The sequence below is a fragment of the Echinops telfairi genome, unplaced genomic scaffold, assembly GCF_000313985.2.
Source record: "Echinops telfairi isolate 266 unplaced genomic scaffold, ASM31398v2 ScPeMD7_5592;HRSCAF=6446, whole genome shotgun sequence".
NCBI lineage: Eukaryota > Metazoa > Chordata > Mammalia > Afrosoricida > Tenrecidae > Echinops > Echinops telfairi.
The window spans coordinates 44791652-44806398 of record NW_022109491.1 but is presented as its reverse complement, the minus strand read 5'-3'; the positions used below and the strand labels follow the sequence as shown (position 1 = coordinate 44806398).

The following is a 14747-nucleotide window of genomic DNA, read 5'->3' as shown; positions in this document are numbered from 1 at the left end:
AGGACCTATATGTGACCTCCTCCCTGGGGGACGGACAGCAGAAAAGTGGATGAAGGGAGACATTGGACAGGGAAAGATATGACAAGATAATAATTTATAAATTATCAAGGGCTCATGAGGGAGGGGGGAGCGTGGAGGGAGGGGGGAAAATGAGGACCTAATGCAGGGGCTTAAGTGGAGAGGAAATGTTTTGAGGATGAGGGCAATGAATGTACAGATGTGCTTTGCACAGTTGATGTATGTATGGATTGTGATAAGAGTTGTATGAGCCCCTAATAAAAAGATTTATTTTTAAATAAATGATTAAAAAAAAAAGAATTGTCACTTTGAAGATTAATGCTGCTTGGCCCAAGCCATGGTATTTTCAATCACCTCACATGCATGCAAAAGCTAGGCAATGAATAAGGAAGACCAAAGAAGAGTTGGTGCCTTTGAAGTATGGGGTTGGTGAAGACTATTAACATTGTCATGGACTGCCAGGGGAACACACAGATCTCTCCCAAAGGCAGTGCAACCAGAATGCTCCTTACAAGCAAGCATAGTGAGGCTCCCCTCATGGACTTTGAACACATTATCGGGAGAGTCCGCGGGGCCTATCAACGGACATCGTGTTTGTGAAAGTGGAGGATCCGAGATAAGGACGAAGACCCTCAGTGAGAGAGACTGGCACACTGGCTCCAGCAACGGGCTCACATGCCATCGTGAGGACCGGGCAGCCCTGGGGAGGGTTTCATTCCAGTGCACAGCTTCCCAACCCCATGGCATCTAACAAGAAGAATAGAACAGATTGGTCACCCTGTCATCTGGGTCTCAAAGAAAGAAATCACTGCCCATAAGTCAATTCCAGCTCAGAGTGACCTCACACCACTGACTAAAACCAAGTCACGAAACCCAGCCAAAGTCTAAATAGTCACAATAGTTGTCATTTTGTGATTGATTCACTTCTAGTGGGAGGTATTGAAAATCATGTGACAAAAGGGTGTAGAATAAAAGTGAAAGTTGAAGAGACCAATCGTTTATTTTCCTTTCAATTTTATTTTGTTGTACAGAACAAAATGGACGCAAATTCAGCAGCTTCTAAATGTACCTTTCAGTGACTCAGATTCTACTCTTCTCCTTTCTGAGTTGTTGTTCTCTCAGGGACATAAACCCACCGCCCTCGAAGGTTTCTAGCCAATATTTCAAGGTGCTGCTGTCAAATTGGTCCTATGTAGCTAGTTCTTAAAGGAGCAGGTTGCTCAATCAGGACTTTTTTACTAGTTAAGCTGAAATACCTGTTCCATTTTAAGAAGGCTTCAGGGAATAATTTTGATTTAAGATTTATGGTTACATCAGGACAATTGTTTCAGAATTTCACTCACTCTCCATGGCTCCAGAAAGTCTAGATCCCACGACAATCTGAAATTCTATTCTGCTATTTCTCCCTGTTGACCAGGACTCAGTAATTATAGCTGGGTCCCATGCAGTTTTTCTGTTCTCATGACAAAGGAGACAGTTGTTCATGGAGGCAACGAGCCACGCATTCCATGTTAGTGCTGTTTCTGGGTGCTCTCCAATCAGTTTGGCGTCACAGAGACCCCAGAATGAAACATTGCCTGGTAGAGCACTAGTCTCACAATTGTCATGTGGGAGCCCTTGTTGCCGACACTGTGGCAATCCATCTCATCAAGGTTCTTCCTCTTGGCACCGACACTCTTATTTACCAAGAATGATGTACTTCTCCAGATAATTGCCGTATATACTCGAGTATAAGGCAACCCGAATATCAGCCAAGGCACCTAATTTTACCACAAAAACTGCATTTAAAATGTCCTGAAAAATTTGGCTTATACACGAGTATACATGGAAGTCCCTCCTGATAACATGTCAAAGTCTCACCAGCTTTACTTCTAAGGAGCATTCTGGCTGTAGTTCCTCCAGGAAAGAGATCTTTGTTCTTCTAGCAGTCCGTGGTAATTTCAATAATCTTCATCAACCTCATAATTCAAATGCACCAGCTTTATTTGGTTCTCAATATTCTTTGTATAGCTTTCTCATTCCAAGCTTTCCACACTCCAGACACTGGGCAACCAAGTAGGAGGTAGACTAGAAGCACTAATTATTATTTTAGATCAATTACATGAGATGTCCCATGAAGCAATGACCATAAACTCCGTGTTAGTCTGGGTACTTTAGAGAAACAAATCCACAGAAACTTATGTATAAGAGAGAGTTTTATATAAAGCTTAAGCGCCCATCAAGAAAACATCCTAACCCAGTGCTGCCCAAGCCCACATGTCCAACATTAACCCATATGTTCAACACCAATCCACAAAGTCCTCCTCCATCTCACAAAACAGATGCAATGATGCCAACTGTGTCAGTGAATGTGTAAGCATCTCAGCGCTGGCAGGGGTCTCCACACAGCTGCTCCAGCACCCAGGCTGCATCAGGGTAGGTCCATGTGGCTTCTCCTCGGGGATGTCTTGCAGGAAGTGAGCCTTGCCAGCTGAAGCAGGGAACTGGCTAAGGCAGCTGCACCCTGGTGCGACCATCACAAAGCAAGAGACCCGAGAACTCAAAAGGCGAGGCTCACTGAGCCATTTATCTCTCTGCCCTTCAATTAACCCCACATGTGTTTATCGACCAGGTTGGCACAATAAACTAACTACCTCAACCTCCAAGCCAAGAAACCAAACTGTGGAGATATTTGTTTGCTTGTTTGTTTGTTTGTTTGTGCGAAGTCTCAGCAGCTACTTTTTGTTGTAAATACAGGACAAATGTTGCCAATTCAACTTTTTACAAGTGTACAACTTATTGACAGCACTTAACAATAATCAGCTGTGTAACCCTCACCTTAATCATTTCAAACTTTCCATTACTATTAACACCTCCTTTCCCTCCTTCCTCCTGCCTCTGGTGATCACTAATAATCTTTCATATCATTTGCATTTTCTTGTCATTTATATAAAGTATACAATATTTGCCTTTTGTGATTGATTTATTTCCTTCAGCATAATATCTTCCAGCTCCATCCATACGGTATCAAGACTTCATTTCTCCTAATGACCGAGTAGTATCATATTGTATGTGTACACCTCATTTTGTTTATCCATCAGCTATTGATGGTCATTTACATTGTTTCCACCCTTTAGCTACTGTGAATATTGCTGCAATGAATGTTGGTGTACAAGTCTATTCTTGAATCTTTGTTTTGTAAGCTTTGCCCAGGAGTGGAATTGCTTCTAACGAATAGAATAAGGGAAGAAGTGAAGTTTTGTGATTCCGAGACTAGGTGATAAAATGTATTGTAGCTTCCTGATTGATCCCTCACTCTTGAATTACTGATTTAGGGGAGCCAGATACCACACCACGACAACCCCACAGGGAAAACCACATGAAAGGAATGGAGTGCTGCCCCCTGACATAAACTATTTAGAAAGTGAAACCCCTGTCCCCAATCCAGCCTTCAGATGACTGCAGTCTCAGCTGGGAGTTTTCAGCCTCATGCCAGGTGCTGAGATATAACCAGCCAGCTAAGCAACGTTCATTTTCCTGACCCTCTGAGAATATGGGGAAGAATATTGCTTATTATTTTAAGCTGCTACATTTTGGGATTATTTGTTATTCAGCAACATGTAACTAATGCATTGAATTTTAAAGATTAAAAAAATACTGTGTAGATGTTCATAAAAATAAAATCACCTATCCCTTCTCTTCTATCAATGTATGCCGAGAGTTATTTATATGGTGTTCACTTACAGTGAATGACAGATTTTTCCGGGTGGCGGAAATCGGGGTCATTTTTCTTGTGTTTATACTTTTGCATATTCTTGAACTATTTTTATCATGAGCATGTATAATCAGAATCAAATTAATAAAAATAGCAACCAGTAAACACTCTGAGCCTGTGTCTAATGTCAAGGATGCCTCATTTATTCTGGTGGGAGTGGTGAGGGCTGTGTCTACAAGAAGCAGGCACACCACTCCTTCAGACAGTTAGAACTCTCCTGGGCTTCACACTCGGTGGCACCGCAACAACAAATGAGCCACCTCTGAAACTCAGCCTCACTCTTGTGCATCAGAAGGAACTGTCCCAGCAGAATGTAGGCCTGGGAGGAAAAGACAAGGGAAAGAGAAAAAACGGCAAAGGTAATTATGAAACTCTTACACGTGTACTTCCTTACCCAAGAATTTTTATCAAAAGGCGTAAAGTGCAGGGAAGAATTTTACATTTCCATAAATTCTAGTCTTCCTGGAGACACAAAGGCTTCAATAACCCCTAAAACTATGATTGCCCGGAGACCATCTTAAATCTTAGACCAAAAAATATCCCCGAAGTTTTCTTCAAAGTAAACAGTAGTTTAGCTTAACTGGGGGAAAATTCTGCCTTGAATAGTGTGTTAAGAACTCTCTCAATGGGATCAAGTGGATACCAACATCTTGAAAGGTTAGACATGAACCTGAAACAACTCCTGTCTCCCCCCAAAAGTAAAGCTCACTGCCATCAAGTTGATTCCAATGCATAACAACCGTACAGGCCAAAAAAGAACTTCCCCTGTGGGCTTCACATCTTACAAAGCAGAAAGCCTCATCTTTTGCCCATGGAGCGGCTAGTTGGTTCAAACCCTTGTGGTTAACAGCCCAATGGGTAAATCCATTACACCACCAGGGCTGACAAGAACCCTAGGGGTTAGTGAATATAGGTTAGTAGGGGAGAACAGCTCAGAAAGTGACAGTGAAAATGGTCATATAACTCAGAGAATGCCATCAATGCCACCAAAGGGAACATGTAGAAACTGTTGAATTGGTGTGTGTTCCACTGGGTTACAGGCCAGATTTGAGGAGAAAATGACTGTGCCTAAAGCCCCAACCAGAAGCTGTGAGTAGTAGAGGTCTAATTCCTTGGTGAGATTTACAGTTGAGCTCAATGCCCATCAAGGAGCCCCAGGGACCCAGTGGTTAAGTTCTTGCCTACGAACTGAAAGAAATGCAAACTCAAAACCTCACTGCCATCGAGTAGATGCCAAATCATAGCAATCCCAGAAGTCAGGGCAGAACTGCCCCTGTGGGTTTCTGAGCCTAGAACTCTGTCTGGGAGTAGAACCCCCCTTCTTTCTCCTGTGGTATGGCTGGTGGTCTCGAACTACTGGCTTTGCAGTTAGCAGTCCAACTGATAATCACGACGCCACCAGGTGGTTCAAACCCACGCGCTGCTATGCAAGACAGATGGGTCAGTTTGCTTCTGTAAAGAGTACGGCTTCGGAAACCCTATGGGGCCGTTTGACTCTGTCTTCCAGGGTTACTATGAGCCCGAATTGACTCCACAGCAGCAGGTTTGGTTGGTTGGTTTCCATGCCCACCTCTCAGAGCTAGTGTGCGGGCTGTCCAGCCGATGATAAACTAGAACTTGTCCTTCTCAAACTTCAATGGGCACAAGAAATACCCGGCAGGTCTGACACAGTGGCCTGAGGTAACACTTGAAAGCATGCATTTCTAACAAGCTACTAGGATGTTGCTGGGCTGTGGCTACATTTTGAACAGTGAGGGTCTAGATGCTCCCAGCTAGTCCCTGATCTACTCTGTTTCTTCTTAAAGCACAGAGAAAGAGTTGGAAATGCTCCTGAGCTCCTTTCTTTCCTAATTGCTGTAGCCGCTAGTACACAAGCACCACCTCGGCACCGTGGACATTTGGATCTGGGAAATTCTCTGCGGAGTGGAGTTGTTCTGTGCATTTTGGATATTCAGCAGTATCCCTAACTTCTACCCACTAGGTACCAATGGCAACCTCAGTTTTGACAATAATCCTCTCCAGACACTGCCAGATGTCAGCAGGAGGGCCAAGTCATCTTCAGCACAAAAGAGCTCTGTGTGTGTGAAGACTTGGAAGTACCAGGGACTGCCGAAAGAACAAACAAATCTGTCGTGGAAGAAGTACAGCCAGAATGCTCCTTACAGACGTCATCTCACGTACTTCAGACACGGTGTCAGGAGAGACCAGTCCCTGGAGAAGAACTAGCTGGGCAGCAAGAGAAAGGAAGGCCTTCCATCAGATGGACTGACACAACAGCTGCATCAACGGGCTCAAGCATAAGAACAACTGCGGATGGCTCAGGAGCAGGCAGTTTCGTTCTGTTGTGTGTGGGGCCACTATGACTCAGAATTGAGTCAGCAGCGCCCAACAACAACATCACGTCTGAAAATCAGCTGAGTGAACGCAGGCGATGCACTTAACATGCTAGACCTACGCCTCACTTTCCCCATCTCCTGCCCTGCCAATCCTATAAAGGAATTAAATGTGAAAGCATTAGAAAACTACAAAATGCTTTTTGTTTCATGGTGGAAGATGGATCCCCGATGAATGAATGTAGAAGTATAAAACATACTAACACTGTCCATCTTTACCTCCCTGAGAGGATGGAATGAAAAAGGAATGTAAACTAAATATTAAATATACTCTGACTCATACTTCTATGATATTTCATATTGTTAATGCACATCAAGTCTGCCCAGACTCATGGTTACCCCATGCATAACCAAACAAAATACTGCCCGGTTTTATGCTAGCCCCAGGATCCACTGCTGATCCGACTGATGCAACCCCTAGGGCTCTTGTTGAAGTAGATTGCCAGGCCTTTCTTCCTAACTCATCTTAATCTGGCAGGTCTGCTGAAAGCTTTTAAATGTAGAAGCATACAGGTCCTTACAGACAGGTGAGTGATGACTGTGAATTTTACTGGGGATTGATCCCAGATCTTCCCCATGGGAGGTGATTCTATCCATGCTAGCCCATCATTTTCTGGTGCTTATATATTTTCAAAATTCTACAGGTAAAATTCATGGAGACTGATTATATTTGAATTGTGCAACCATTCTCACTTTCCTATCTCGAATTGCTCCTACCATATTAACATAAACTCATTACCTCCTGAGGTGCCTGTTGTAATCTTTCAGGTTGTTGTTGTCAATTTGATCCCCTAGAGAGAGATCTTAAAAGAAAATAATGCCTAAGGCAGACATTCTAACTAGTTCAGCTAAATACTATGGTTTTCAGGGACTTCCGGGAATATCAGTTTTTCTAATTAATTGCCCCACATATTTTCATTTATCTTTTACAATTTTCTCAATATATTATTGTCATGTAGTAAGGGCCTAGTGGAGAAAGGGGACAGTGAGACCACAGGGCCATAAATTGGCCAACCACCAGCTGGTAGACGCAAGAGCCTTCGGGACACGGTGTAACCCCATTTCTTGCGGCTGGTGTGGGCTCTCCCCCACCTGAAATGATTGAAAACCAGTGCTCATGCCTCCGAGTGCTGGGCCCTTTCTGTGGAAAAACTGCTAGTGTCTGTTTACGTTTGGTTATATAAAACAAAGAAAACATCACTTTAAGCACAATGTTGGCATCTTGGGGGTTTATTTTGAGTTGTTCAAGATATGGGCGTGGGAGAGAAGTCAAGTTTCCTGGTGATTTAAACCATTATTTCAATATGTTTTTAGAAAAGCCAGATAAAAAACTCCAGACTCACTGGATGGACTACTAACCAGCAGTTCAAAACCACCAGTCACTCCCCGGGGGAATGAGACAAGGCTTTCTACTCCCAGGAAAGGTTACACTCTTGGAAACCCCCAAGAGAGTTCTGTTCTGTTTTGTAGTGTTGCTAGGACTCAGAATTGGCTCAAAAGCAGTTAGTTTTAGCCCTGGTAGTGTAGTGGGCTAGACCTTGGCCATATAAAAACTCCAAACTCATAGGTTGGGCTGCTAACCTCAAGGTCAGCAGTTCAGAATCATCAGCTGCTCCATGGGAGAAAGATTAGGTTTTCTACTCCAGTAAAGATTTACAGTCTTGGAAACCCACACAGGCAGTTTTACCCTGTTCCTTGGGGTCACTATGAATCAGAGTCTACTTGATGGCAGTAAGAAAGGCAGCATACTTGCTTAAAATTATCTCCTTTTAAAAATTCACACTGAAGAAGCACACTGGCCTTTGTGATCTGAGGATTATAAGTAATAAAGTCCAAGAATAGAGGAAGGCATGGTATGAGGGCTTTAATTCTGAGCACCCAGTTTGCAGAAGGCTATGAATGATGAGGAACACTCAGTCCATTTGCAGGATCCCCACATTGACTAAGCCTCCAGTGAATTCCCTCTGATCAGTGACCAAGGGTATGAATTGCTTGGCTATCAGACAGCGTGCATTGGAAATTGGATTTATGCAAATGTAGTTAGGTTAAAATTTAATACCTTACCTACTTTTGTATATAATGGAGGAAAAAATTCAACTTTTTCCCCTTGTTATTCTGTATCTATGGCTACACATCTCATTCTTCTAACAGTTATTAAAGAGCCCATGAGAGAACACATGAGAGTCTTACCATCTCATTCAAGTGTTTGTTGTTACCTTGCAGCAGATTTCCGTTTAAACCGATGCTGGCTCTGTAATACTGCAGTTTCTGAATTCGGTTTGAATGTTTGTGTTAGACATGGATTGAGCTCAGGGAAAATCCTTGGGTTTCTGTCAGCATCGTTAACTAATGATCAAGTTCGGAAGTTGGGGAGGGGGAACCCCAAAATGCAAAACTGAATAAAGAATAAATAGCTCTGAAAATTCTTGCTCAAAAAATAAAAAGGTTCCAAACACTATCAAAGGTATAGTTTTCCTCAGTGTGATTTTTAAAAAGTTCTATATGCATATTTGCATCAAATATGTATTTATGCACAAAATGTATGTTTTACCTCCTTAAAATGACTAAAGGTTAGTTAAGAGCTACTTTGATTTAATCTATATATGATGATTAAGTGCATTTAATATTGGTGATTTATGAAAAGCATTCCTTGTCCAATGGATGTATACATTTTTGAAAGAATAAGTAGAATTATATAATATGAAATACTCCGTAAAGTTTTCTATGTAAAAAATATTATGTATAATACTGTTAAAATATCCCATGCTTTAATCTGGTGGGAAAACTATAAAAATTTAAAAAGGTAAAAGCATAAAATAAAATAACACCTTATCATTTGTTCTCCTTTTTGACTCACTTAAATTTTTTTCTAGTTTTTATTATTTTCTGTTTCCTTTGACATTGAGGGGTTTTCTCTGTTTTGTTATTGTTGTTTGGTTTTTTGTTTGCTTTTTGTTTTTGTATCTTTTTCTTTAGTCTGTTTAAACTATTTAATTATGTGGTATGTGAATTGTATGTCAATAACACTTAAATGTTTTAAAATATCCATTTTATCTTATCGATAGGACAGTATTTTCAATGGTGGATTTTATTGATATGTTTTTAATCAGGGATTAAAAATTTTACAACATTGTAAAAATGGTAATAGCATCAGAACCTGCCTGTCTGCCTTCAGTAGGGATAATGAGAATTAAGAAGAGTCCAAGGCTGGTTCCTATCAGACATACCTCCTATCTTCAACCTTTTTAAACAATCTGACCCCAACTGTTTTCACCAAGGCACTCTCTATTGTCTCTACTGGATTCTATAATCTATTGCAATGGGCACGCCAAACTCACGCACCACACAGAAACAGTGGCTTCTTAAGGACATAACAGGGTCTACCTTGGGATCAGGATCAAAAGGCTACACACCCAGGATCAGGAAACATGTAGACAAAGGCTAGAAGACTGTTCTTGAAGTGGAGAGCACATCCCTCCCTTATTTAGTGCAAGATCGCTCTCTGAGCTCCTCTTGACCATGAATGTAAGCCAGCCCTAGCCATGCAGGTCTTCTCTCAGTCTGCCCAGGACAGGCCTCCTCTTAGCCTTGTTCACAACAGGTTTCTATGCCTTTGACCTCCTGTCACTACCAAGTCTGCCACAGAGTCCCTTCCAGGGCAATTAATTGTCTTGGCTCTTCCCAAAGTCCTTTTCTGAGTCTCCTGCTGTCTTCAGTGTTACGCACTGCTTTGGCCCCATGTTACAAATCTTTTAGGAGAGCCCTTATCTCCTCTCTCTCTTGCCTTTTCTCCTTTCTGATTCTTTCTTCCTTCTCTTTGTTTGACAACTTCTGTTGGTTGGCTGGATATATAAGCAGACTTCTGGTTAAGTTCAAGGTATAGCCCTCCAACCAAGACCACAAACTGACCAATCCACTCTTAGTGGGCCACAGGTCCTTAATTTGCATAGTGAATGATATACTTCATTTGTGTAAGTATTTTGACCAATCCCTACAAGGGTATAAATTAGATCAATTACAAGGTCAGACGGAAAATATCAAACCACAAGACTTTTCTGCTTGTCCAGGAAATGTCAATCAACCTGAACAATCAACCTCTAGGGTAAAAACTTAAAACAAAGGCATCCTGGGAACTTTGAGAATGGAAAAATCTTTCAAGTTATTTTTCCAAAGAAATCAAGGCAAAAGGCCACAAAAAGAAACTCATTCCTCACAAACGTTATGTTCTCATTGAGTCCATTGCAATCTCGGAGTGGGAGATAGAGAGGAGAAAATACAGGCTCGAGATACATAGAACTCTGTCTCAGGAGAGAACATGTTGCTAATGTAAATATCAATAATAGTTACTAACTAATAACAATTCATAGTAAGTGGTACGTTTGAACAGTTGTAACATGCTATGCAGCGCTCCAGACATTTGATATGTTCAAATGTATCTAATTGTCCCATCTTCCCTGTGCCGGTTTGGCAGATGGGGTCACTGAGAGAGAGGTTAGGTCTCCTATCAGTCTTTGCGTCGTGCTTACACACCCCAGCCATCTGTATTCTGCTCTGGAGGGTTAGAGGCCAGATCACTGTCACCAGCTGGCTCTGGCCATCAAAGTCTCCATGTTCCCTCCAGGCCAAGCACCCATGATGCCAGCCAGTGTGTAGCACAGAGATCAGAGGCCAACTTTCCAGGAATGTTACAAGAAGAAGGGCCCCTTCACAATCCCTGAAGCCAAGTTGTAATCTGATTCTTGCTTATTCACTTTCCCCCTGGTTGCTCCTGCTAGCCCTCCATCCAGTCCCTGCCTCCTTGTTGCATTCCCAGTGGACTTCATCCTGATCCCAAGGAGAAGCAGACTCGAAATCAGCAGGCCTGCCAGCTGCCTGCTGGTGCATGCTCTCTTGGTGTCCCTATTTGCCCCCCAAACGAAAGCCCCTCGTTAGCACTTTCTATACCAAGGAGATAAGAAACTGTCTCGTTCCCTCTTTGAGAAGAGAAGGTGACAGAAACATATCAACCCTGAGTAGGGTCTACCAATTTCCTGCTAGCCTGGATAGGGACCATTGCAGGAACCAGAGGATGGGTCCTTCCTGCAGCCTCCTGTGGTGTCTTGGCAGTGTGGCTTGCTACAGACCTCGGTTCCTCAAACCCAGTCAGAGAGAGGAAGGTGCTCCTTAGCGGTTGACTAAGTGGGATCTGAACCACCCCACAAGTAGCCTCTCCGCGCCAGCATGTGAGCACCCAAAAGCAGTGGTTGACTAAGTGGGATCTGAACCACCCCACAAGTAGCCTCCTTGGCTAAACAGCAGCAGTCCGCGCCAGCATGTGAGCACCCAAAAGCATGGAACAAGCTCAATCAAGGCCACACACTCAGAAAGCTCTGAGACTCTCTTAATGTTCCCCTGTCACCATCTTGAAACTCCTCATGAGTTTAAAATAAAGGGCTCCGTGGTTTTCTTTTGCAGTGAGCTCCATAAAAATTACTTCGTCAGTCTGTCTGCACTAATGAAGGTTTCCAGTCTTCATGGTGACACTTTGGTCACAGGGAGATGAATATCTCAATCCACCGACACTTCTCCTCTGACTAAATGCCCAACTGCTCAACACCCACGGAGAACACCCTGCCCAGGACTGCATATGAGTCCATTATGCAAAGACACAGCTTCCTCTGCTTTCTCCAACTGCATGCTGCATCTTCAGCCTTCATGTAGACTGATGGCCAGTGGCAACCTTGCAAATTCATGATCTCTGTCATTTTGGATTGAAAGCTCCATTCTTCACCATCATTGCACACTGCATTGCAAGGCCTGCCTTGTCTTTCACCTCTCTGTCTTACTGGGCCATGCCGTTACTGTTATTTGCCATAGTGATTTTCACTTATAGTGACTCCAAGTGACACAGCAGAACTATTCCACGGGGTTTTCTCGGTGTTCTGGTGGTGCTGTTAGGTATTGGATTTCTAAACAGAAGGTTGGTAGTTCAAAATCACCAGCCACTCTGAGGGAGAAAGATGAGGCTGTCTGCTCCCACAAAGATTTACAGACACTATGAGTCAGAATCAACTCAATGACTGTACGTTACCATTTCTCCCATGGAGCCTCTTGATGCACTCAAACTACTAATCTTTGCATTGGCAGCCAAGCACTTAATCATTGTACCACCAATCCTCCTCCGCTGGATAATGCTTATATTTTTATTTTATTTATTTTTAATTGTTTTATTTACTTTAAACAATTTCACTAGCATTTCATTCACACCTCATACATTTCAATAGTTCAACCACATTCATAGGAATTGTGCTACCATCATTAACAATCAATTCTGGGGCAGTTCTTCTTCCTCGTACTTATAGTTGTTAGCTCCCTGTTTCCTACCAGCCTTCTCTGTCATGACCCTTTGACTCTACTGATCTAGTTGTTGTCTCTATAGGTTTGCCTAATCTGGATTTCATATACAAAAGAATCATGCAAAATAATGACAGAATCATACAGAATAAAGACACAATGAAGATGAGAAAAATCTCAAATGATAACAAGGTAAAAACAGAGCTATTATACATCAGGGCAAGAGGGAGATCAAAGGCAAGTTGTCCCATTTTGACCCAACTACATTCGCAGACACCTACCCAACAATATACTCTGTCTGGTAACCAGACCTTTCCCGTATCTGGTATATAGTCAGAGAATTTACCAGAAGCTTAATCTGCCTGTGGAACCCTGCAAATGGGTTTTGGGCTTTCACTGTCATCCACAGCCTTCTGCAAAATGAGTTCTCAGAAGTTAAGTTCTAACATCATTCCCTCCTCCGGGTTTGGATTTTATTCTTCACAGTATAATCCCTTCTATCACATACACTGCTGTGCTTCTTCCATCATCATCATCATATTTAACTTGGGATCTTCTATTTCATCTGACAACCCTACCGTAGGATAATTTCTAAGTTTATGTCCTAACACCTTGAAGACTCTAGGCACCATACAGGGGACCCAGCACCTCACTGCTCACCCCAAGATGGGACAGGTAGGAGGAACTGGGACAAGCAATAGCTCAGCTATGGGCTGACTACACTAGGGCCTTCTGGTCCTGAACTGGTTCTTGTTCTCCAAGAACATGAATCCATCCACTGCCCCAAATGACCTGAGGGATAAAATCAGAAGTAGGCTGTGATAACACAATGAATGTGTTTCTTCGTTACGGTATAGGAAGAAAAGTTGAAAAGACATATCATGGGTTAATTTGGGTCCCTCTAAATGATGTGTTGTGGTTGTAAACCCCACATTTGTGAATGTGAACTTGTGTGGGACTATGATTATTGCAAATATAATTAGTTTAGATGAGGCAATTAGAATGGGTCTTAAACTCTCTGTGACTCGTGTCCTTTTATGAAGAGAAGAGGCACAGACGAAAGATACTCATATGAAGACAGAGGCAAATATTGGAGTTATTCTGCCATATATCAAATAACACCTGGGGCTACCAGAAACTAGAAAGGGGCAGAGAAGCACTGTTTCTAGAAAGTCTTCAGATGGAAAATTCCTTTGAGCTTAGACTTCTAACCTTTTGAGCTCTAAGAAAATACATTTCTGTGTTTTAGTTCAGGTAGCTTGTGGGACTTAGTTATGGTAGTCCTAGGAAACCACTGGTGATTGGCATGTGAACGTTGGAAATTAAGAGGACAGAGCAGTGGCTGGACAACATGACCTTATTCATAGAACTGACTCCCAAGATCTCATGATTGATTTTTGTAAGATCAATAATGTATCCATTGTAAATACCAGTTTTTAACAATAACTATACACATGGAAACATTAAGTACGCACTGAAAACTTTATGCATAGCCTCGAAACACTGTCAGACACTGACGGCCCCATGAATAAAAGCAGAGCATTGGCACAGACAGTGCCAGGAGGTCTGGAGGTCTAAAGCCCGTCAGGTCTAAAGGCATGAGAGATGAGGCTGTCAGCTCCCATAAAGGTTTACAGGCTCAGTAGCCCTCTATAGGGTCGCTGTACATTGGAATTGACTTAATGGCTGTGGGTGTGCTTTGGTGGGAATGACTTAAACAAGCCCCCGAGTCAAAATGTGACCTTGAATCAGTTCCACCGGAATTTAAGATCATCTCAAGAAAAGATTTGATGCACTGAGCACTAATTACCACAGGCCAGGCGAGTATGGGATGACATCAAGAGCATTATACATGGAGAAAGCACAAGCTTACTTAAAGAAAAGACCAAAGTGGATGCGGGAAGCGAGTCTGAGATTTGCTCGTAAGTAGTCGCTAAAGTGAATGGAAAAAACGGTGAAGTAGAGGAGCTGCACATACGATTTCAAAGGGACAACCAAGAAGACAATGCAAAATATTTAACCAGGACCTGGAGTTAAAGGAAATCACTCAACCCCCCATGCTTAAATCATTGAATTAAAAAGTCAAGCCTTTCACAATGGAAGGATGGATGGATTGTGATAAGAGTTGTACGAGCCCCCAGTAAAATGCTAATAAAATAAAATAAACCTAAAAAATAAAAATAAATTAAAAGTCAAGTCTCAAATTGCAGTATTGAAATATTCTATGGGAAAAATATTGTATGACTCAG

The 14747-nt window shown here is 42.3% G+C and overlaps 1 protein-coding gene across 1 annotated transcript in view; it reads right to left on the bottom strand.

The window, feature by feature from the left end:
- Positions 1 to 3944: 3944 nt before the first annotated feature.
- The window catches only part of BANF2 (BANF family member 2), a 21270-nt gene continuing 10467 nt past the window's right edge, over positions 3945 to 14747 (bottom strand). The window contains exon 2 of the mRNA XM_004697813.2: positions 3945 to 4091. Coding sequence (XP_004697870.1) covers positions 3945 to 4091 — 147 coding nt within the window. The remainder of the gene's footprint in view (positions 4092 to 14747) is intronic.